This window comes from Arachis ipaensis, chromosome B1 (assembly GCF_059453495.1).
Source record: "Arachis ipaensis isolate K30076 ecotype BB chromosome B1, ASM5945349v1, whole genome shotgun sequence".
NCBI lineage: Eukaryota > Viridiplantae > Streptophyta > Magnoliopsida > Fabales > Fabaceae > Arachis > Arachis ipaensis.
Genome location: NC_142436.1, coordinates 139,227,602 through 139,250,174, shown reverse-complemented (window position 1 = coordinate 139,250,174; position 22,573 = coordinate 139,227,602). Strand labels below are relative to the sequence as shown.

General features: G+C 33.2%; 3 protein-coding genes and 1 non-coding gene across 4 annotated transcripts; 1 reads left to right on the top strand and 3 right to left on the bottom strand.

Annotated features, from left to right (window-relative positions):
- Nucleotides 1-835: 835 nt before the first annotated feature.
- Nucleotides 836-3,848, bottom strand: LOC107636842 (SNF1-related protein kinase regulatory subunit beta-2). The gene is made up of 4 exons (XM_016340320.3): nucleotides 3,322-3,848; nucleotides 2,354-2,532; nucleotides 2,110-2,272; nucleotides 836-1,423 (listed from the first exon to the last, which is right to left on the bottom strand). The coding sequence occupies exons 1-4, from the start codon at nucleotides 3,499-3,501 to the stop codon at nucleotides 1,097-1,099; spliced, it is 849 nt and encodes a 282-aa protein (XP_016195806.1). The 5' UTR covers nucleotides 3,502-3,848; the 3' UTR covers nucleotides 836-1,096.
- Nucleotides 3,849-12,101: 8,253 nt separating this feature from the next.
- On the bottom strand, nucleotides 12,102-15,728 carry LOC107619775 (uncharacterized). Its single transcript, XM_016322066.3, has 2 exons — nucleotides 15,381-15,728; nucleotides 12,102-12,672 (listed from the first exon to the last, which is right to left on the bottom strand). The coding sequence occupies exons 1-2, from the start codon at nucleotides 15,643-15,645 to the stop codon at nucleotides 12,356-12,358; spliced, it is 582 nt and encodes a 193-aa protein (XP_016177552.1). The 5' UTR covers nucleotides 15,646-15,728; the 3' UTR covers nucleotides 12,102-12,355.
- A 1,935-nt stretch (nucleotides 15,729-17,663) lies between these two features.
- TRNAW-CCA (transfer RNA tryptophan (anticodon CCA)) lies at nucleotides 17,664-17,735 on the bottom strand. Its single transcript has one exon. It is a non-coding gene; the product is annotated as a tRNA-Trp (tRNA).
- A 1,928-nt stretch (nucleotides 17,736-19,663) lies between these two features.
- On the top strand, nucleotides 19,664-20,904 carry LOC107613291 (uncharacterized). The gene is made up of 2 exons (XM_016315233.1): nucleotides 19,664-20,110; nucleotides 20,194-20,904. Exons 1-2 carry the CDS (start codon nucleotides 19,664-19,666, stop codon nucleotides 20,902-20,904), a joined length of 1,158 nt encoding a protein of 385 aa, XP_016170719.1.
- Nucleotides 20,905-22,573: the final 1,669 nt, after the last annotated feature.

Below are 22,573 nucleotides of genomic sequence, written 5' to 3'. Positions count from 1 at the left end.
ACCCATTAGTTAGCAATAAATTCTTAAATGAAGTTCAATTCCACAACGGATTAGTACTTGACTTGCTAGGCAGAGAATACTATGGAAAACAACAAAAAATATATGAAATTAAATTGAAGATTCTAATTCTTAAAAATATAAACTCACAATCCCACTAGGTGAACAATGAAAAATGCAAACAACATGAACAACATGCTCCATTTTAGACCCACTACCTATCCAATTTCACTTTCACCTTACACCCACTACTTTTACCTAATTATACCCCCCTTTTAACCCAAACTCCCTTCTTACCGCAGCCAGCCGTTCGTCACCTACCCCAACATGCACGCAGTCGTCCCCCTCACCGGTGAGATGGAGGTGCGACGAGGCTGGACTACATGTGGTGGTTGGGGAAACGCGACAAAGCACGGATGCCTGTGGAAGTTGCGGATGCCGAGGAAGCCAGAATGCGTGCGATGGTTCGCGAGAGACGGCGGGAACCGGGGAGTTGTGGAGAGCAAGGGTGGGGCGCGGTGCAGGTGGAGAGAAAGATTTGTTGTTATTGAAAGTTAAATTCAAAACAAAGATTATATCTAATTAATTCAAAATTTAATTTTTAAAATTAAAATTAATTTTCCGAATTTAACATTATATTACAAACAGTTGAAGCAAGTTGAAGCACGTATCACACTTCGATTGACAAAGGCATTCCGAATAACATGCTCAATCACCGATTAAAAGGACCATATAACCAATGAAAACGTATTCTCGGTCGATATCGGCTACAATGTAAAACTGATTTTCCAAGTTCCAACTACGTGTTCGTGTTCGTGGTCGTGGATATAAGAATAAATTAAAGAACATGTAATAAATTATTTTCATTCTTTTTTAATCGCAACAAAAATTCTTAGAGAAACGCATCACCATCACCATATATGTAAGGATGCGGATTTAAATAGTCTGACAAATCACCATCAAGCAACTGCATAATATGTGATACAATATCTACATTCTTATATTGGCCCTTATCGAGGACAAAGCATTTCTCTTTTATAGGTGTATGATACTTTACTTTAAGCTTCTATTGAAGACTATGCTCCATGTCATTCATGTTTTACCTCTGCAGAGACTTGTACAGCACCACAGTGACGTACTTGGCAAGAAACCGATGCGTTGTGCCAAGCGCAACCACTGAAGGAGTGCTCTTTCTTTTCTGCATGTAAAGATGATTGAGCACTCCATGTTGAGGTCTTGACATAGGAGGTTGCGTTTCCATATTTGTCACTGGAACATTTAGCAATGTCATTTGCAAGTGTGGGGGAACCAATGGTGGTTCCTTTGCATAATCATCAGAACTAAGATGTAAACTGCTATAACTTGAGTCTGGTGATTGAGGAGGTTCAAAACTAGAGATGCTTTCAATGTCCTCAGGAACATAATCCTGCATATATCAAACAAAATAATGTGTCTTGATTTAGACATACCACTGCCAGAAATTGTAAACCTTTACTGCAACCATTTCTGAGTTACTACTATAGTGCCATGAAAATAATTGAAAAATATGGAGCTGCATAAAACTGGAATAACAACAATTTGTGTAACCACAGAAAGTCAGAAACTATAACAGAAACCATTCCATCCACATTAAAAGGTTAGCTAGCCAGTGATCATAACTTATGCTTAGTTACATTTTAAAAAGAAAAATACGAAGCAACATGTTATTGATATAAGATAATTAACCGATTCTTAGTCATAGGTAGTGACTACTGTTTGTGGTATAGCATCATAAATCATGTATTCTGTTCAAGGCCGTTCAATGTTAAATACAATGCTGTTATGTATTATTGAGGGGGGAAAAAAAGGTAAATGAACAAATGATTCATAATCCCTCATGGAACAAAATTGCACAAATCCTAGGTTACTGAATCTGAAAAATGAAAAGGCTAGCCCTTTTACAACTTGATCGCAAGGCATTTACTTTGTGAAATGTGCACATGCCATTAATTATCATGTTATCGAAGCAAAGCTCCACTTTACCATAAATTTGATATTAACAATGTTTTCTATGCAGATGGTGATCGTTATATACCAAGTTTGACTGCAATTTAACACTGTCAATAATAATACCTGCAAGTCTAAGATATTGTAAGCATTCCCTGCATCATCTTGTGTCCATGGCGAGTCCGGAGTGTACCTCCACCGTCCATCCACAATAAATCTATATTGGTAAACACCAGAAGGCAGTACCTTCATTATTGTGAAGTCTTTCCCTGACCTCTGCAATGGTATTCTGATCAACAAGGAACATCAGAATCTGACTAAGTTACAACAGCCTTTGAAGAAAAACATGATGATACCAGAGTTTCCAAACCTTGTTTTCCAACTATCCCAAGACCCTTCCACAGCTACTTCTTTCCCACCATAACTCCAGGTAATCATTGTTGGAATTCCGAGTTCACTGTACATGTCTTCATACCCTGAGGTAGATTGCAACCAGGATTGACTTGGAATATGCATCTCATCTGGTCTCTGTAGTGGAACCACCGGAGCCTATGAAAAGAAAGGGAAATGATTGTCAATTGATGAAAACGTAGATTCTCAAGAACAATATATAAAACAAGGACCACACCAATAACATGAACCTGTACTCAAAAGGAACAAAATCAAGAACAAAGTTTAGAAGAGGGTAGAAACCAAATGGTACAACAGCATAAATTACAGATAATGAAAACTGCGAAAGCTCAAGTATCACAATCAGTACTGTCCCCAACTTGGGCAAGGAAGGGACAGCACAATTTATTCTTGATTCGGACAAGAATCTAGAAAGCTGTTTATAACACTGTCCTTAAAAAAACAATTCCAATAGACCAATACCATAAGCAACTTGCTTCCCACTCAGCAAATTTTAATTTGGTTCCATACAGTGATATTGGCTGATTGCCAATACCAAGTCTTAGGTCCATAGGTTAGCATGTCATGGACCTCACCTCCTCTCTTGTTCCAGTGACCAAATTACCCAAAAATCACAACCACATGGTGAAGGAATTAGTGGAACTGTAAAGTATTAAATGAAATAACCAAATAAAAAGAGCTTTAGAAGTTAGAAACTTGGTTATCGACATCAGGACTTGCATCAAACAGGTGGTATGCGCAGAAAACAAAGTCTGTCTGAGCTTAGTGCAAAATTTAGGTCCCAAATTGTAACGAGTGGGAAGGAAAACATTGAATGAAAACCTGTGTGAATTGCTAATAAATGATATGGATAATCTACATGATTTGAAAAAGGGTTTTAGATAAATCCCAATAATAAAGAATTAAAGGGAGAAAAAGGGAACTTACTTGAGGAGCGAAGATGAAGGGAGAATGGGTAGCTCTGGGGCTTGTAGGTGGAGATTGACCTATCAATTCGGTGGGAGGTGTGGGAAGAGTACCCGAAGAAGAAGCTTCATCGTCTTCGTCGTCTTCTTCTGAATGAGTAGCACCGTTATTATTATGATTATTGACATTCACATTCCCCATGGTGGGAAGAGAAGAATCGATGTGATGAGTGATGAGTAATATACTAATACGAGAATGTGATTATTATTCTGCGAATAAAAATGGAACTTTAAAAGAAGCACTTGGAGAGTGGGAAAAAAGGAGTAATAATTAGAAAAATTCTCCGACGAGTTAGGAACATGGCGATGATTGTGGTGACGTCATCACATCATGTACTGGTATGGTATACTATGCATCTGTTGGTGTCGGGATCCATGGGAGCCACTGCTAAGGGGGCAGCTGGTAGTTTTCCCTCTCCTCCCTCGCATCACCATTCACCACACCTCCTTTCTTTTTATAGCAATTTTCCTCCAATAATTTCATCTTTCACAAATTTAATTATCAAATTTATTTTTAAATTTTTATTTTATTATACAAATTATCACATCAAATTGTTTGTTTACATAGAGTGATTTATCTAAAAATTTTAAAAATTATTATATCTTTTATTAAATGGTATGTATTTAATATTTTATTAAAATCTAACGTTAAAATTGATATGTCTAACTAAATAAAAAATTAAATATTAATTTGGTGATTAAAATTTTTTGAAAATTAAGTTATCTGACTACAAATTTTTTAAGAATCGATTTGGAATATTATTTTTTTATTTTATATATAAAAAGTAATTTTTCATTTTTAATAAAAATATACAAAAAATAATATCTATATATATATACAACGTTATTTATTTTAATTTAAATTTCCATCTTTATACTTGAATCGTTATTTTGATTATACATATTCTTTTTTTTTTGGGTAAGATTATACATATTCTTTTGAAGAAGAAAGATCTATCTCTAGTGTTGTATTGTATTCATCACCAAAATATATAAATGATCAACTTTACTTATTCTTCGTTCTAATGTGAAATAAAATAAAAAATAAAAGGTGTTTTTTTGGACATGAATAAAAGGGGTTAATAAGATGTGTTGTCCTCAATTTAGAAAAGGCTATATTCATGGGGCGAGGCAGCAGTCCAGAATCCAAATCCTGTAGGTCCATGGGATGATGATTGGATCTATATTGGGCTATGCTTATAGATCCATGCTTTCTTCCTTGCTTCCTTTGTTTCATTACTTTTTTATGCAAATATGCTTACTTTATTGACTCTTAATTGATCGCAACGTCACCTCACATGACATTCTTCTTCAAATAAATCGCTTCACGGACGGAAACTGTCCAGAAATCAATTTCTATATAGAAACGAAATTGATATAATCCACTAATATTGGCCATTGGTAGGAGATATGTGTCTGTCCTAGCAGCAGTTTTTTTGCCATTTGTTGAAAAACGAACTGATAGAAAGTTTTTCTCAATTTGTAAAATGGGTTTAAAAAAATAATTATACTTTTCACAATTTGAAAAAAAAAAAAACTTCTAGATCAATAGTTACTTTTCACCATCTGCGAATTGTGTTAGCTATGTTTGCAAGTTGCGAAAAGAAATATATCATATGCAGATATTTCACTTAACAGATCCATTTTAGTAAAAATATATCAATTTTAAATTCATATTAAATTTTTTTTACCCGGTATGCACATCCATTGTATTGCACAAGGATTTCTACAATAAAGGAAATTGTCCTAATCTTATGGTATTTATAGAGCGATAAAAAAATACATGAAACTTTAAGATAGACAAATATACATTCTAATCAATAGAAATATTTATTGTATTCCCAACCGATGAGTAAGGATAGAAAAAAAATAACATATTATTAGTGGGCTCCTTGTCGTTAAATTTAGTGTCTACCAAACTAGATAGGATGAGTAGGTGACAAAATGGATCTTTAGTGAGGTTCAAGTGAAAATAATCTCATTTAACAAATTGAAAAAAAAAAAAAAGTTCCAAATAAAATTGGGTATTCCAATTTCTAAATGAACTCTATCTCTTATTCCAATTGTAGTGGTTTGCAAAATCGAGAGATTAGAGATGAAACTCAGTCCAAATTTAAAAATTAAATAAAAACTAATATGTGAGTAGAACAAAAAGAAACATCCTTTTAATAGTGATAAATGTTACCATGACATATATGATATACTACTAAAGTCACGAACAGTTAAAAATTCAGATAGATGGTTCTTACGATACTCGCATTATAAGATATATATATACACTAATTGTTGTGCTTCATTGTTAATAAAAATTTTGGTTGATGCTGATTCATTCTCTACAGAAAGACAATGCAAATATCAATGAAGAGAGGAATAGGAATGACACCAATATAAAGGTGATGTTGAAGTTGATTGTTAGAATAAATTTAGAAATTAGTAACCAAAAGACATTGATAATTAGTTTGTACATTGATTTGGAATGTTGGGTTTGATGAGTTTGTATAAGTTGTTAAAGTGATGTATATAATTAGGGCACCCAATTTTATTTAGAATTTTATTTAATTTGTTAAATTTGGTTATTTTCACATAAAACTCACTAAAGAGTCTATTTTGTCACGCTACACAGTCACGTAGGCACTAAACTTAATAGAAATAGAACTTCACTAATGATGTGTCACTTTTGTCCATTGTTACCAATTTTTTGGGCAGTATATTGAGTATTTTGATTGATTAGAATGTATATTTGTCCATCTTAAAATCTTTCATATATACTTTTGTCCATTTATTTGATATTTATGACATAAAAATAATGTAATGTAATTTATAAAGAAGATGCTCTGCTAGGGTTATATTGCACCTCTTAGAATTACTGCTACACGACAAATTCACACCAAGTCAATCACCAATCATTGATATGCAACATGGATGACCTGCGAAGAGACCCTGATGTAGAGAACAATGACAGTGGAGGAGATGAGGTAGATATCGTAGTGCTAGAAGAGACGGATATCTCTTATGGTGTAAAGGCATGCACAAAGAGCTTAATAGGTCGAATTTTTTCGGCACAAAAATTCTCGGCAGGTACTATGGAGAATGCTCTGTCCGCAATCTGGGATAAACCAACAGGGTTCAGAGTAGTCAATCAGGGAAATAACCAGTTTCAGTTCTTCTTTGATGAAGAGAAAGATATGCGGCGTATTGAGAAAGGATCCCCCTGGATATTCAAGAATTACATCCTCCATGTGTGATAATGGACTGACACAAGAAATTCTGAAGATAATACAGATTCAAAATTTTTCATTTGGGTAAAATTTTGGGGTGTTCCTGAATGCTATAAGACATTGGAAGCTGGGCGAAAACTTGGAGAAAAATTGGGAGAACTCATGGAGATAGGAATGTTTGAAGTCAGAGGTAAAGAATCTCGGATACTTAAAGCTAAAATCATGCTTGATGGGGATAAGGCAGTGAAGGATAGTCTCAGGATGAAATGGTCAAACCAATGACTGGTGGAGGTGGGGCTGAGGTATGAACGCATCGGGATCTTTTGTACGTACTGTGCCCACATTGGGCATAGTATGAAGGTGTGCAATATTCTATTAGAGGATGCAGCCACAAACAAATTGAACCAAGACTTGGTGGGAGAATGGTTGAAAGCTGATCAAGTTGGAAGAATGGTGAATGTACGGGAGAAAGATCATCAGGGCAATGATAAACAACATATGCATTCAGCACCAAAACTAGCAAAGAAACCAGTCCCATCATGGCTACTTGATGGCTTTGCAAAACTTGAAGTTAATAACCAGGAGCAGCAAAGCAGTAGTCTTAATACAAGTAGCAGCACTAATCTAATGGGAGAAATTAGGGGCAACCGAGAGACTATAGTGGAGAGCGTACGCGTGGATCCACTGGTTCTTGAAGACATTACCTCTGCTACAAACATGGAACTAAGGAGCCCAAATTTCCCTGTTCAAATGGCAGAACCAAAGAAGCCAATGAAATTGAAACAAAAGGCCCGTCAGGGCAACAGCGAAGTAATACCGATCATTGGAGGTAAACAGAATCTGGAAAGGAAAGAAAATGATGGGAGCCATAAGCGAATATGTATAAAGGACATGCTCATAGAGAATGCAAAGGTGGGGGATGCCAGCCTCAAAATGGCACCCGAGAAGCTATGAAAATCCTAATGTGAAACTGTCGGGGTTTGGAGAGACCCCTGACAATCCACAATCTTAAAGGGATCATTCGATCTCACTCCCCCGAGATTGTATTTTTGTGCAAGACAAAAATTCCTTCTCGAAGTGTGGAGCAAAAAGTTGAGAGGATGTGGATTCAAAGACTGGAGTCTAGTCAACTCGGAAGGAACAGCAGGAGGATTGGTAATAGCATGGAAGGAAGGTTTGGAGGTAACGGTTATCAATTCTACTCATTTTTTCATTGCTGTCACCGTTAAAGATGAGGTTACAAATCATTATTGGTGTTTGCTTGGCGTTCATTTAAGTATTAACGACCATATTCGATCACAGCAGTTTGTGGAGTTATCATTAATATTGCATCATGTTCATGGGGAAGTTGCAATCATCGGAGACTTCAATGCCATCACAAACCAGCGTGAAAAAGAGGGCGGAAATGAGAAATCCCCAGCTTCCATGGCATGTTTTAATAACTTCCTTAATGACTGTGAACTGGTGGACATTGGTATGATTGGTAGGCCGTTTACATGGACAAACAGAAGAACAAGATGAGACCTTATCCAGGAGAGACTTGATAGAGTGCTCGCTGGAAGTGGGTGGTTGCAGAAATACCAAAACTCAACTGTTCTGAGACTTTCTGAATCTGGTTTGGATCATGCACCACTACTCCTAGACACAAACCCGAGGTATGAACAGTCTAAACGACGATTCAAATCCATGAGCGATGGTGTATGGTTTTGGATGTTAGGAATATTATTCAGGATACGTGGAAAGACGAAGTGGGGGTTCATCTATATATGGCTTGGCCCAAAAAGTCAAGAAATGCAGGCACAGGCTCGTAGCATGGCATACCAGGAGCAGGTCAAATTCTAAAGTGAAAATTGATGAGCTTCTTCAGTAAATTGAGGGTTCGCGAGCCATAGAGACACACAGTGGTGAGGAGATGGTCGAGTTAGAGCGTAGTTTGGAGATAGCTTACCACGATGAGGAAATGTATTGGAAGAAAAAGTCTAAAGTTGAATGGCTTCAGGCAGGGGATCAAAACACGAAATTTTTTCACCAGAAGTTTAAGACTCGAGCTCGCCGGAATCGTATATGGAGATTGTTTGGTGAGAATGGGGATGTTGCGACCACAAACACTGACATTGCAAAAGTGGCTGAACAATATTTCAAGAATATGTATTCACCTCCACTTGCCATATAGATCCAACACCATTCTTTACTGATTTTGAGCCTAAGGTCACAGCTGCCATGAAACGACGGCTCTGTAGACCAGTTTCTAGGGAGGAAGTCAAGAGAGCAACATTCAGCATCCACCCTCAGAGTGTCCTAGGTGAAGATAGCATGACGGAGAAATTCTTTCAATCTTACTAGGATATTGTTAATGAAGATGTCTGTCGAGCTGTGCAGAGTTTCTTCACAGGGGGAGGATTCTTAAGAGATTTAACCACACTCGGATATGCCTTATTCTGAAGGTTCTAGATGCTAGCAGTATGACTTAAAATTCAACCTATCAGTCTATCCATGGTTATCTATAAAATCGTGTCAAAGGTAATTGTTCACAAACTCCAACCTACTATGAACAGCTTGATTAGTCAGTCTCAGAGTGAATTCATTAAAGGGAGGCTTATTTCGGATAATATCCTTATTGCTCATGAGTACATGCATTATCTTAAGAATAAGAGGCAAGGGCTTGAGTATGAAATGGCGGTTAAGCTGGACATGAGTAAGACTTATGATAGAGTTGAGTGGGCCTATTTGTGGTTCATCATGGAAAAACTGGGCTTTGAAGAGAGATGGATATGATGGATCTGGGAGTTAGTCACTACTGTTTCTTATTCCATTAATGTGGAAGGTCAACATTTTGGTTATTTCAAACCAAATAGAGGTATCCGACAAGGAGATCCTCTATTGCCATACCTATTTCTTTTTTGCGCTAAAGGATTATCCTTTACGCTACACAAGGCGGAGCAAAATAGACTAATTCAAGGAGTTCAAATTAACAGGAGGTGCCCTCGCGTCAGCCATTTATTATTCGTAGACGATTCGTTACTCTTTAGCAAGGCTACAATTCCAAACTCTGAGAGAATTTTGGATATTTTGGAGCATTACCGAAGTTGCAGCAGCCAGCAGGTCAACTTGAGTAAGTTAGCAATCTTTTTCAGTCACAACACCCCAATGGAGACTCGGTGCCAGCTGGCTAATGCTCTCCAGATTGACCACATTGGGACGCAAAATAAATATCTTGGGCTTCCAGCTGTGGTTAATAAATCCAAGTGGTCTACATTCAACTTGATTAAAGAAAAAGTTCGGAAAAAAACCCAGCATTGGAAGCGCAACCTCCTCTTGGCGGGTGGAAGACATGTTTTAATTAAGGCTATAGGAGAGGCTATACCAATTTATTCTCTGTCCTATTTTCGATTGTCGGATTCTCTGATTATGGAGATTCATTATATCCTAGCTCAATTTTGGTGGGGTCAAAAGGGGGAAGAATGTAAGTTGCAATGGGTTAGTTGGGATATTATGACATGACCTAAGAGTGAGGGAGGACTGGTACTAAAAGACCTCAGAGCCCAAAATCTTGCTCTCCTATGAAAACAATGCTGGCGATTAATTACTCATCCTAATTCACTCCTAGCTAGAATCCTCAAAAGTAGGTACTTTAAATACTCTGATGTAATGAAAGTAGATGTTGGAGTATTACCTTCTTGGGGATGAAGAAGTGTCATCGAAGGCAAAAAAGTGGTGGAGAAAGGGTTGCAATGGAGAATTGGCACTGGAGAGGACATCCAGATTGTTGGCGAGCCATGGCTTCCTCTACCATACCCCTGTATATTACCTCTGGCAGTGTACCTACAAAACACAACATTACTAGTGTTCAAAGTGAAGGATTTAATAAACTAAGATCATAAAAGTTGGAACCAACAACTCATCCAAGAGATTTTTCCTGTGGACATCAGTAATCGAATACTAACAATCCAATTGGAGAAAAATGAAGACAAGCTACACTGGGCTCTATGTAATACGCACCAATATTCTGTTGCATCAGGGTACAAAGTCGCCTATTATTTCTTCCACAGCCTAATCGAAAGCTGCCTAGACTACTTCAGACAAAGATCCATGTGGAAAGGACTATGGAAACTCCTAATCCCTCACAAGAGAAAGATTTTTCTCTGGAAGCCGCTGCATGACCGCCTCCCAGTTCTACAAAATATCCACCGCAGGTTTCCAGACACATCGAGGGAGTGCCCCCACTGCCTAATCTACTATACCGAGGCTCAAGAAGTGTGGAAGAGAACGCCTATTAACTACTTATTACCGCTGCAAAGAATGACGACCTTCCGGGAATGGTGGACACAAATGAAAGAAAAGATAGCACAACAATACCATAGCGAATTTGAGCTTATTATTCTGGCTATCACCTATTGGAGTGTCTGGAAAAGCAGGAACCTGAGAGTCTTTGAACAAACCAACAACCCAGCCACTGCAGTGGTGGAATCGGTAGTGAAACTATGCAACGAACTTCAATGCCACCCACAGAGGAGTTTTGAGCCCTAATCTTTAAAAGATCTTCTTTAATTTTTTGTTCCCCTTTCAATTATTCCAATGCTACGCTATTGTTGCTTTTCACTATTGCTAAACAATCTATGAGAGATCTCCAAATTCTGATTGTAAGTCCAATTTGGACATTTCAATTATTTTAGTAATAAAATAATATATGACATTGTCTTTTGAAAAAAAAATTAATTTATAAAGTAACCTCGCTCATTTATCTCTCTCATATGTTGACCTTACTTAGTTACAATCTTTTTTCAAGTAATCAAATAATGCAAAGCATAATCAGCAGAATAATTGGATTAATTAACAAGTATGATATAAAACTGCGTTTAGAAGAGAGATTGAAAGTGAGAGACGGAGATCAGAAGATAGAGATTGTGAGACTAAAACTGAATTAAGTTTCTATAGTGTGTTTGGTGTAAAATGTATTAGACTGAGTTATGTCTAAGTATCATATTTAGTTTAAAATAAATATAAAGATTGAGAGTTAGATTTGACTCTATCTTCATTTTTTGGAGGGTAATAAAAAAATTAAAATTTGTGTATCGATATTAAAACTTGTTTCAAACCACCAATTTTAATTTCAATATCTAAAAATAAATACTCCTTAAAAGTATTTGTAACCCACCTTACTATGATATATGACTATTATATAACACAGAATTCTTCAATGTTTACAAAAATCTTGTCGAATTTATCGAAATCTGAGTTGATTGAGGTGGGATCTATTCTTTTATATTTGATTTTAACAAGTGAAATATAGACTAACATACCTATATATTATAGTAAAGTGTCTCTGATCTGTTGCTGACTATAAGACTTTGAAAAATCTCTCTGACTTTTCAGTTGTTAGTTTTTTTTTAATTGGTTGAGCTGTGCTCTGCCGTAATAATGTTAGTTGAACTTCTTGTTGCTTCATTAAGGTGAATACTCCATTAACTAGTTTATCTTTGTTGAACAATTTTAGGACACTATAATTTTCTTCAAGACCAAAATATTTTTAAAAAAAAATCTCAAATATGAGGCAGGCACGTATATATATTTTACAAATACAAGAAGAAGAAGAAGAAGAAGGGTGCCATTTTTGTACCATGTATGGGAGGGTTTTGTAAAAGACAAGCAATGCAACCCAATAACTGTGACTAAAGCGCCATCCTATAGGGTGCTCTCTCTTAGCTTTCTAGTTACTAATATAACAATACAAATAATAAATGTGAATGATTATAATATAAGTAAGTAATAACGAAGGCTTCAATTGCTGTGTTTGAATGGTGCATGATGGAGCCTAATGTCTCCGGCAGAGTAGGTACGGATGCCATTCCCAAAGGAAGTGAGGCTGAGTTGCTGCTTCTTCTTCTGTCTCTTGTTCATCACACCACACATTGATCCCTTTGGAATCTCATTTATTTTCACTCTACATATCTTTTCCAAGTTAGGAATTGCGTGCAAGTAGGAAGGCAGCTCCACCATGAAATCTCCAAACTCATCCGTCACGCCTATTGCTACCGCCGCCGTTCTGCCTCTCCGCTTCCTCCCATTGCTGTGGCAGTTCACAGCCACAGAAGCCCCTGCATATATATGAATCTTACAATTAGCATTAAAAAATTATAGATATCTACTTACTTAAAGATGTATGTTTTCGTGTAAAGTTATACAGGTGATCGCCAAAGTATGAATAAATACACATTATATTAAATAATTCAATCAAAATATCAAATTGAGTTATGGGTGAGAAAGATGATACCATGTCCGTACAAGATTAGTGAACCACTGAAGTATTGAAAAATGAGAAATTTTTGGAGCAAGTAATATTTATTAATTTTGATTATTATTTAATCAGATTAAATATTAAATTATTTTTAAAAAATAAAATTTATTAATTTATGTATATAAATTTTAAAAATATATAAATATAAATTATATTAATTTATTTATGTAAAATTTTAATAAATATAAATATAAATTATATATTCTTTTATAAGTAAAATTACAAAATACTGAATAAAAATAATAATATTTACTATTTATGTAAGATTATTTTTAAAAAAAATTTTAGGAGCCTTATTATCAGCTATTACCATCCTTGTCAACTTAAAAGTCATATGGCTGGCTTGCAATATATAACTTGATTTTGACCTCTTTTATGAGGTATTAATATATGATAATTCATATTTTATATATATTCAACAATATAATAATGTGCTATGGGTCCATGACATTGATCAAAATCAAATATATAGCCGAAGGTGTTCTTTTCTCCTCAATGCAAAACATGCATGTGTTGTTGTTCATATATTATTATTTTTTATCCATTGTATGTCTTTGACGAATTATCTTTTTTAATTATATATTTTACTTACTGCTGGCATGTATGATTATCTTATGAAGATCGAGATGAAAGCTTCTCAATTTTAAAGATTATATATCCCTATATTTGATGATATATCTTGGCACGCTATTATTTAATTAATTTGAGATTGAGTGCAATATCATTTTTCGTTATTAAACATGGTAGACATAACATAGTTGGCAAAATGTAGCATTCAGTAAATATAAAGGAAAACGAAAATACAAATAGACATACGACGTATAAAATGTAAATATATATGCAAGGTGCATATTAAAGCTTTATTTTTTAAAAATAACTTATAAAAATTAATTTTAAAAGAAAACTTTTTTATAATAAATTACAGTATTTATATTTAGTAAATTAAATTAAAAATATTTTCAATAAACATAAATAATAATAAATATATTTTATAAAATAACTTTTAAAATTTAAAAATACTATAATAAATATTAATATAAAAATTAAATTTAGATATTAATTAATATATGAAATTATATTAAACATTTTAATTTTAATAAGCATAAGTTAATTTTAAAAAATCAATTCTTAAATACTTTTAAAACCACCCATGTATTTGAAAAATTATAAACATAAACATAAGTGTATTATCTTTTCGATTTATCAAACATAAAATAAAAGAAAAAATTTTACCAAATCGGACCAAAAAGTAATGGATTATTGTAACAAGACTCTCCCTTGATCATTACTATTTCACTTCTTTCTCTTACCACTTAGCAGCAAGCATGTTAATAATAACTTAATAGTCAATACTATCTATGTTATAACATATAACATACTATATACGTACAAATACTTATTTTTTTCGTTAGAGACATCAATACATACTATATTATTACATTATTTAATTAGTTAAATTATAGAAATTTAACAACTATATCTAGCACACCTGAACCTATCATGAAAAGCAATCAACTACTAAAATGACCACACATGAAATAATAATCTATATTTTACAAAATCATAAACTATTCATTCTTTATCTGATGGTTAAAACGTAAAAGTATACCATTAACATTTTGAATGTATAGCACCACACTTTATTGGGAGTGAAATTTATCATCATTTTAAAATAACCTTTATTTTTTATTATATATCTGTTTCTCATTAGTTATAATTAACTAATTAATTATATCCCTTGATGCCACTATCATGATAATATAATAATAGAGAATTTTCCCTTAGATTGTTGGCTTTTCATGCATTATTCAAAATTAAATGGCACCATATATCTTTATTTCTTTTTCATTTGTATTGCAATCAATCATAGACATCTCAGCAGCCAGCAATAATAATAATAATAATATTCTCCAATGCGATTCATCAGTAAACATACATGAAACAAAAAGCTTTATCTTTAAATCTTTAATTTCCCGAAGTAGAAATTTTACCAACTTGGCGGTAAATCAAGACCTTTATTTTGTTTGTCACCAAACAATGGAACACCAACTGCCGAATTCGTCTATCATGGAAAATAATAGTATAACAGTCCTTCTTCTTCAATTCTTCTTATTCTTTTTCTTTTCGATTTTCAATTTTTTAAACCGTAGATAGCAAGCTAAGAAGAACCTTACCCGCCCTATATATCTATGTATTACTTATTCTTTCAATCTTAATTTGATTCAATCAATATATATAATAATGAAAAGGTGATGAAAACTTACGTACAATTATTTATTTTTATGTAAAGTTGATAATTGAAAATTGTTAAATTGACAATTTGTCAAATTATCTAATAATTTTCGACTATTAACGAAGAGAACTGCATATAAATTTTCACTTAATGAAAAACATATGTACGGACCGGAGGATCCTAATATATAACCTTATTTATTTGATATATAATGTATGTATTAATGTGGAATATAAAATAAGAAACAAACTTGATTAATTAAAAGTAAAGGGTACCTGGTATTGGCCATGCATGAGGTTGGTCTTGATCTGGAATAGTGGCCTGATGACAATTAAGGGAACCAGTGATGAGGACAGTGGAAAGCTTCTCCTCTCCATAGCCATTCATTTGCACTACTTCATCTCTGCTTGAAAACTCAAACAAAGGGTTGTTATTAATATCTTCTCCATTAGATGATCCAACCATGAAGAGGAACAGGATCAACATAGAAATAAGGGTGTGGCAGCAGCACCGAAGAATAATATCAATGCAGCAGCTCATCGTCTTCAATTTGCGCTTCTTGTTTTGTGTTTACGTAAAGATATATAGGAATATGGAGATCCAACACACATTTGAAATGAGGCACTTCTTCCTTCGCTTTTAAATAACACACCTCATTCCACCTATGCCCTCTCTAGTTTCCTAAAATTTCACTTTTGCCTTCTTTTATAGGTTTGACCCTTTTTTTTATTATTATTATAATAATAAATTTAATTTGTGCTACTATATGTGAAATGACAAGTTTATTTTGGAGGAGGGGCTACAGGATGCACGATGATAGGAGATAAGAGAGTAAGTTTTTTTTTCTTTTATCGAGCTAAATTTAAAATTTATTGTTCACATTGTTAAGATTTTTTATTATTTGTCTAACGGAATTGATTTATTATTTATACACTATATAATATGCCAATCAAAACTAAAACAAATCATGGTTCTGAAAATCTAACCAATAATTAAATTTATAAAACTAAAATTTAAAGAATTAAAAATTTAACTCAATCTGAGATAATAATATAATATATTTATATATAAATATATTTTTTATTTTTTTATATTTTATTATTTTAAACTAATTAATTATTAAAAAATTAAATCAATTTAATCGATTAAATGATATTTTGATTGATTTTTTCAATGTTTAATTAATTTATTACGATTCATTTTTATTTTAAAATAAATTGGTTTGATGGCTGATTTTCAATTAATCTAGTCAAATCGATTTGATCTAACTCTCAAAATTATGCTGGAAATCAATAAAACCTAATTTATCTACAAATTCGACTTGGTTGTAGGATAATTAATAGGAGGAAGAAGACAAATAATTATGGCGATTGTTGATGTACTAGAGTTATTACAAATTATATATTTCTTGTCATTTTTTATCCTTCATTAATTTCCCGTTCGATCAATAATAATAGTATAATTTACCATGTTCACTCTGTATAGTACTGCTGATAGTTATAGCTAATTACGAAATTCATTGATGTTTGTTCTTGAAGGGCAACATAGGCACATAAAAAATCCAAATTAAATTTGAGAGGGTAAATTGGGTATTTCAGACAAAGGAATGCAAGCAACAGAAGTAAAAGAAGTTGGGAGTTAGAAAGGGAAGTTAAGGTATATTAGGTTGGTAGCCTACTCTTATCGTCTACGTATTCATCAGCTCTAAATTTCTTAATAATTTAATATAAATTAAGTTTAAGAGAAGCAAGACACTAAAAATCGTTTACAGAAAAGCTTTAAGAAGGGACAAGTGTCACATTCACAAAACAATAATATAATAATATTACTGGTTGCTAATCTTAGAGGTTCTCTCCACTTTTGATGTGTTATTTTTTCAAGCCTGTCCCAACGGTTTTTTCTCCATATATGCAACACAATTCTTGTGTAACTACTTTCCCTAAGTTAGTCCCCAACCCCAACTTCCATTTTCAAAACGAAACTAGAACCCTCGTTTAACTTTCCAAAATGTCAAAACTCCTTAAAACGCCTCCTTTTTAGAGTTCAACTTACTTGTTCAATCTGAAAGATAAAAATTGGTTTTTTCAATCGGTAATTTCAAACATTTGGGAAAACATAGCATTATTATTAATGTTTAAGCCCGTCAGCAACGCTTAAAATTCAATATATATTGTAATGATTGATATTCACATGATAACGCTCTTGTTAAGATAGACATATTTGCGCCACGTCAAATATTTAAAGACATATAATTGCGGCCTTTATTTTTTGAATCCCTTCACTTTCATGTTGCCTTCGTAAGTCGTAACTAAATGAGTCCTTTTATTGTCACAACGATAATAACTTCAGAGCAGAATAATGCTTCATATTAAGGGGTAAATGTGGATGAAACAGGGGCTTTATGTATAATTTTCGGGGTTACAAATTTCACATATGGGCCTCGTATTGCAGTCTTTTTCCTCTTTCTTTCTTTCGGCCATGAATGCGAGTTCTATCCAAATTTCAAATCATTTTGTTGGTCAAGAAAAGAAGAAAAAGATATTGGGTGGACGGGAAATTGAACCCGACGTGAATCGAACACGCAACCTTCTGATCTGGAGTCAGACGCGCTACCATTGCGCCACGGATCCACCGGTTGCAAAGATATGCATGCTTAAAAATGAGCCCGTCATTACAATTAATTAGAGCAAATTTATGGGAGGTTAATGTATTCTGTTCTAAATTAATTAGTGGTTGTACATACATTGAAATTGCAATCATTTTTTAAATAAGGGTTTAGTTAATATTTAGTGGAAGGTTCTAAATTTTTTTATTTAATAGATATAAAATAAATGTATTAAAAATTTAAATTTTTTTATATTTTTAATAAAAGAAATTTAATTTATAATTTTAACCTATGTCCTTAGGGCACGAGATAAATAAATCTTTTAAATAAAAGTTTGAAATTGACATGAGTTATTATATGAAAGGAATTATAGATAGCATAGTTACAAATCAAAGAGCATACCATTTGAATTTGGCCATTTGCTATGCAAGTATATTATCCTGTCCCAAAAAGAAATTTTGAATATGATTGATAAAAACTAAAAAATAAAAGACGAAGAGGAATACTGAGGACAGTATAATTTATTATTTTTAACTAGTAATTAATTATTTATATTTAAAGTATAAATTAATAAATAAAAATAACTAATTCTATTAATTTTTTAGTATTTTTAAAAAATGAGCCTATCCTTACCATTAAGAATTCATCATTGTTTTCTTATCACATATAATGCTTTAATAATTGGCTTGACATTAATATGAACTATGAATAACGGATACTTCGATGACTTATTGTATCGGATACGATATATATTGATATTTGTCAAACAAATATGTTTTATAAGAGTGGTAAAGCAGGCCGACTTGTCTCGTCTAGACTCGCATCATACATGGGGAGGGCTGTTCGTCCCACCAATTAAGGTGGATTTAAAATGTTAGTCCGTCTCGCTTTTATGATGGATTGGCGGGACGGCGGGTTAGTCCGCTTGACTTTTTTTTTAAATAAAATTTATTAAAATTAAACAAAAATAATAATTAAAAAAATTAAAAATTAATTTTTAACTTCAATAAAATTGTTCAAAATAATATTTATCAATAAAATAATCTTTATTTTAAAAAATAAATCACATAATTTGAGCATATATATAAAATTATAAAATAAATAAATAAAGTTAATAACAAAAAAAGGAATAAAAACACAAAATGAAAAAAAAGTGTTTGAGAATTATATAATTATTAATTTTGTAGTAGTAATCACTCTTTTATTTAATAAAAAAAATAAAAATAAAAATCTTTAGTCCGGCGGTGCGGATTTGGCGGATATTTTTAGTTTGACAGGTTCCAAATCCGAGCTCGACCTGCATTTTTTAGCGAATTCGGCGGGTCGGCCCGACGGGTTCGACCTTTTTGTTACCTCTAGTATCTTACTATATCTAATCGTATCTTAATAAAAAAATAAAAAAAAATTTGAATACGTTTAGACACACTTAAATATCATTACGTGTCAGCGTATCCAACCATATTCTTAATATGTATTTTTAAAATAAATTTAAAAATAATATATATTATTATTTATTAAAATAAAAACATTTTAAAATATTTTATATAATTAATATAAAATTTTAAAATAATTAAAAATTAATTTATATTTTGGGCAATTTACCTAAATAAAATGGTTGGGAGAAATCTTTACTCAAATACAACAATTGCAATTCCTTTACTTGCGTGTCCTGATTCATTATTATGTAAACTGTGGTAAGTTACCACGTTTTACAATTTACACATAAACCATGGCAGGTAAGCACGGTTTATGAAGTGACCAAGATGAGCATAAACCGTGGTAAATAAGCACGGTTTATGAAGAGAGAACTTTGATCATAAGACCTTGTTAGTTCCCACGATTTATGAAGGGATATGTAAATGCAAAAATCTTTGTTGCTTGCCACGGTTTATGAAGAGAAAAATTCTATATATATGAGTGAGATTTAACCTGTTGAAGAGAAGTATTTTCACAATGACAAGTGAGGAAGAGAGTTTTCTTGTCTTAGTGCATTGCTCTAGAAAAATTCAAAGAAGCAAAAAATACGGTGTGAAGTTCATTGACAGAGAATCGTTGAGTGTATTTATCAGTTCATCAAGCACATTGTCAGATGTAAAGAACAGTATCTTGCAGAAGTTTGGAGTATTTGGGAACAAGTGGGTGAAGAAGCTATTCTATAAGATTCCCATCGCAGTTGTGTCGACCGGTGTTAAGTATGATACGTTTGTGATAGCGGCCGATGAAGATATTCGGGTTCTGTTTTATTGTGTTAGGAGTTTTTCAAAGGTCAGAATACACAAGCTGTATGCAAAGTTAGAGGTTGGTGTTGATAGTTCTGGGGCATCAGGTCCGGTTCATAGCTCGACTGCGGTGGGCGGTGCGTCTAGTTCGATGCCTGCGGCCGCACCAACTGTTTCGCAGGTAGAATTCCCATCCTTTGCGGCTGATTTAGATCGAACGGAGGTAGTTACTTTGTACCGTTCAAGAATCGTAGAGTCCGACAGCAAACATTTGAGGTGGATACTGGTCATGGCATTATTCACGATGTTCAAGTGTTCGGGGAACCTGATCGAGTTGAGAATGCAATGCAGGACAATGACTCAGACCAAGAGCCTGTTGATATAATTGGGGAAAGCGACGATGACACAGATGCCAATCCATATACACAGCATGGCCCTTCAAGTTCCGGCACACAGCAGTACCCTCCGCACTTCTCCACTCTAAACTTGGAGGCTTTGGGGCAACAAGCAGACGGAGGTGCTACTATTGGGGGTTCTTCTACAGAGTTTCAGATTGGACAATCATTCCAGAATAAAGATGAAGCTGTTTTGAGTGTGAAGGACTATAGCATCTGTCGAGGTGTTGAGTACAGAGTCTTAGAGTCGAATCATTTGAAGTATCGTGGGAAATGCAAGGAGTTCGGTAAGGGTTGTAGTTGGTTGATTCGCATATCGCTTCGTGCACGAAAGGGCACTTGGGAGGTTAGGAGATACAATGGTCCGCACACTTGCTTGGCCACCTCCATTTCCAATGATCATCGGCAGCTTGATGACCACGTTATCTGTGCGAGGATTTATCTGTTGGTTAGGGTGGATGCTGCGGTACCAGTAAAGGTCTTGCAACAAGCAACGGAAGCCGATTATGGGTTCAAGCCTAGTTACAGGAAGGTTTGGATGGCAAAACAGAAGGCAATAGCACAAATATATGGAGATTGACTTTATTCGGCGACGGTATCTCGCCAAACAATTTCCGAAACCACTCCCATGCTGGTCTTCCGTTGTCCATCAGATTCTCAAAATCAGTCAGGCACCCACTAACGGCCTCTCCATCAATGGGCAAACCCAGCTGATATGCCACATCTTGCAAAGTGACAGTGCACTCCCAAAACGGCATGTGAAAGCTGTGGGTCTCAGGGCGCCACCTCTCAACGAATGCGCTAACTAGAGGCTCATCAACCCAGAACCACTGACTGTTTAGCCTAGCCAAGTGATACAAGCCCGCGGTCTCCAGATACGGTATAATCCGTTCGTGTAGAGGCATATTCTGTTGTCTCCTAACACAGGTAATAACCCTAGTAGGTTGCAACATGTGGATAAGAAATTATTTCAACACTCAAAAAATCTAAAAAATTTACGATTCATTAATGACAAAACTAATTTGCCATATATCAAAACATAAAACAAAGTGGTTCACATATATCATGTAATCCTCATCATACTTGCAATAATAATAAGAGTAAATATAATTTAAAAAAAATAGTATAAACATACAACTTGAGCATACATATTCTTTATCCATAAAAGAAACACGACATTTTTTATTTCTCATATTGGTTTCCTATTTTCTCTAATAATAACAATAATAATAATAATAACAACAATAATAATAATAATAAAAATAATAATAAGGTAGTATAACTAACTTCTTGGTCGATGTTTTCAGCCACGTGCGCAACACCATTTAATCGGTACATGCGAGCTGCGTCTTCCATGGCTCCACCACCCAAAGGCTTCACCACCCCCAGTGACGGATCCAGAAAATTTTAGAAGTGGGGGCAAAATAATATAATAAAATACATAAAAAAATATATATTAATATTAATATATTTAGATATTTAAATTTGGAGTATATTAGCTAATCAAATTTTTAATAAATAAATATAATTAATACATTTAAAAGTATAGTAATTTAATTTAAAAATATTTTTTCATTTCAATATTTCAATAATATTGCACGAAAAACATTTATTATTAATACTTGCGCTTAGTCAAGCATCTAATATCCGTCAAATTACATTTAAATTAATTATTTTTTATATGATACAAAAAAATTATAATTCAATAGCTAAAAAATCTATAAGGAATATAATTCGAATGAACTAATTTAAAATTTTAACTATTTTTTATTTTGATGTCTAATTTTTTTCTAAAATTATGTGAAAAAGACAAAAAAAATTATAAAAAAAATAAAATTTTAAATTAAACAATTACAATTATCTTTAGAGAAAATAATATATTTTTTCTATTAAAAAAATATCAAATAATTTTTTGATATTTAATTGCAAAGTTGACATTTTATAATATTATAATATTTTTTTAACGAAAACAATATTATATGTATGTATAAACAAAATTAAATTAAACAAAACAATAAAAAGTAAATAAATGATACATATTATAAAAAAGTATTAAACACTCATAACCTCATTTATATTTAAAAAATTAAGCTTAACTTTAGGTAATTAAATAATTAGATTATTATTAGTTATTATTAATATTTGTTTTGAATTTATATAATACAATAATTTTTATTATCGTATTAATATCTAATAATATAAATGTTTCTTACATATAATTTTTTTTGAAGTGTGGGGCAAATAAATTA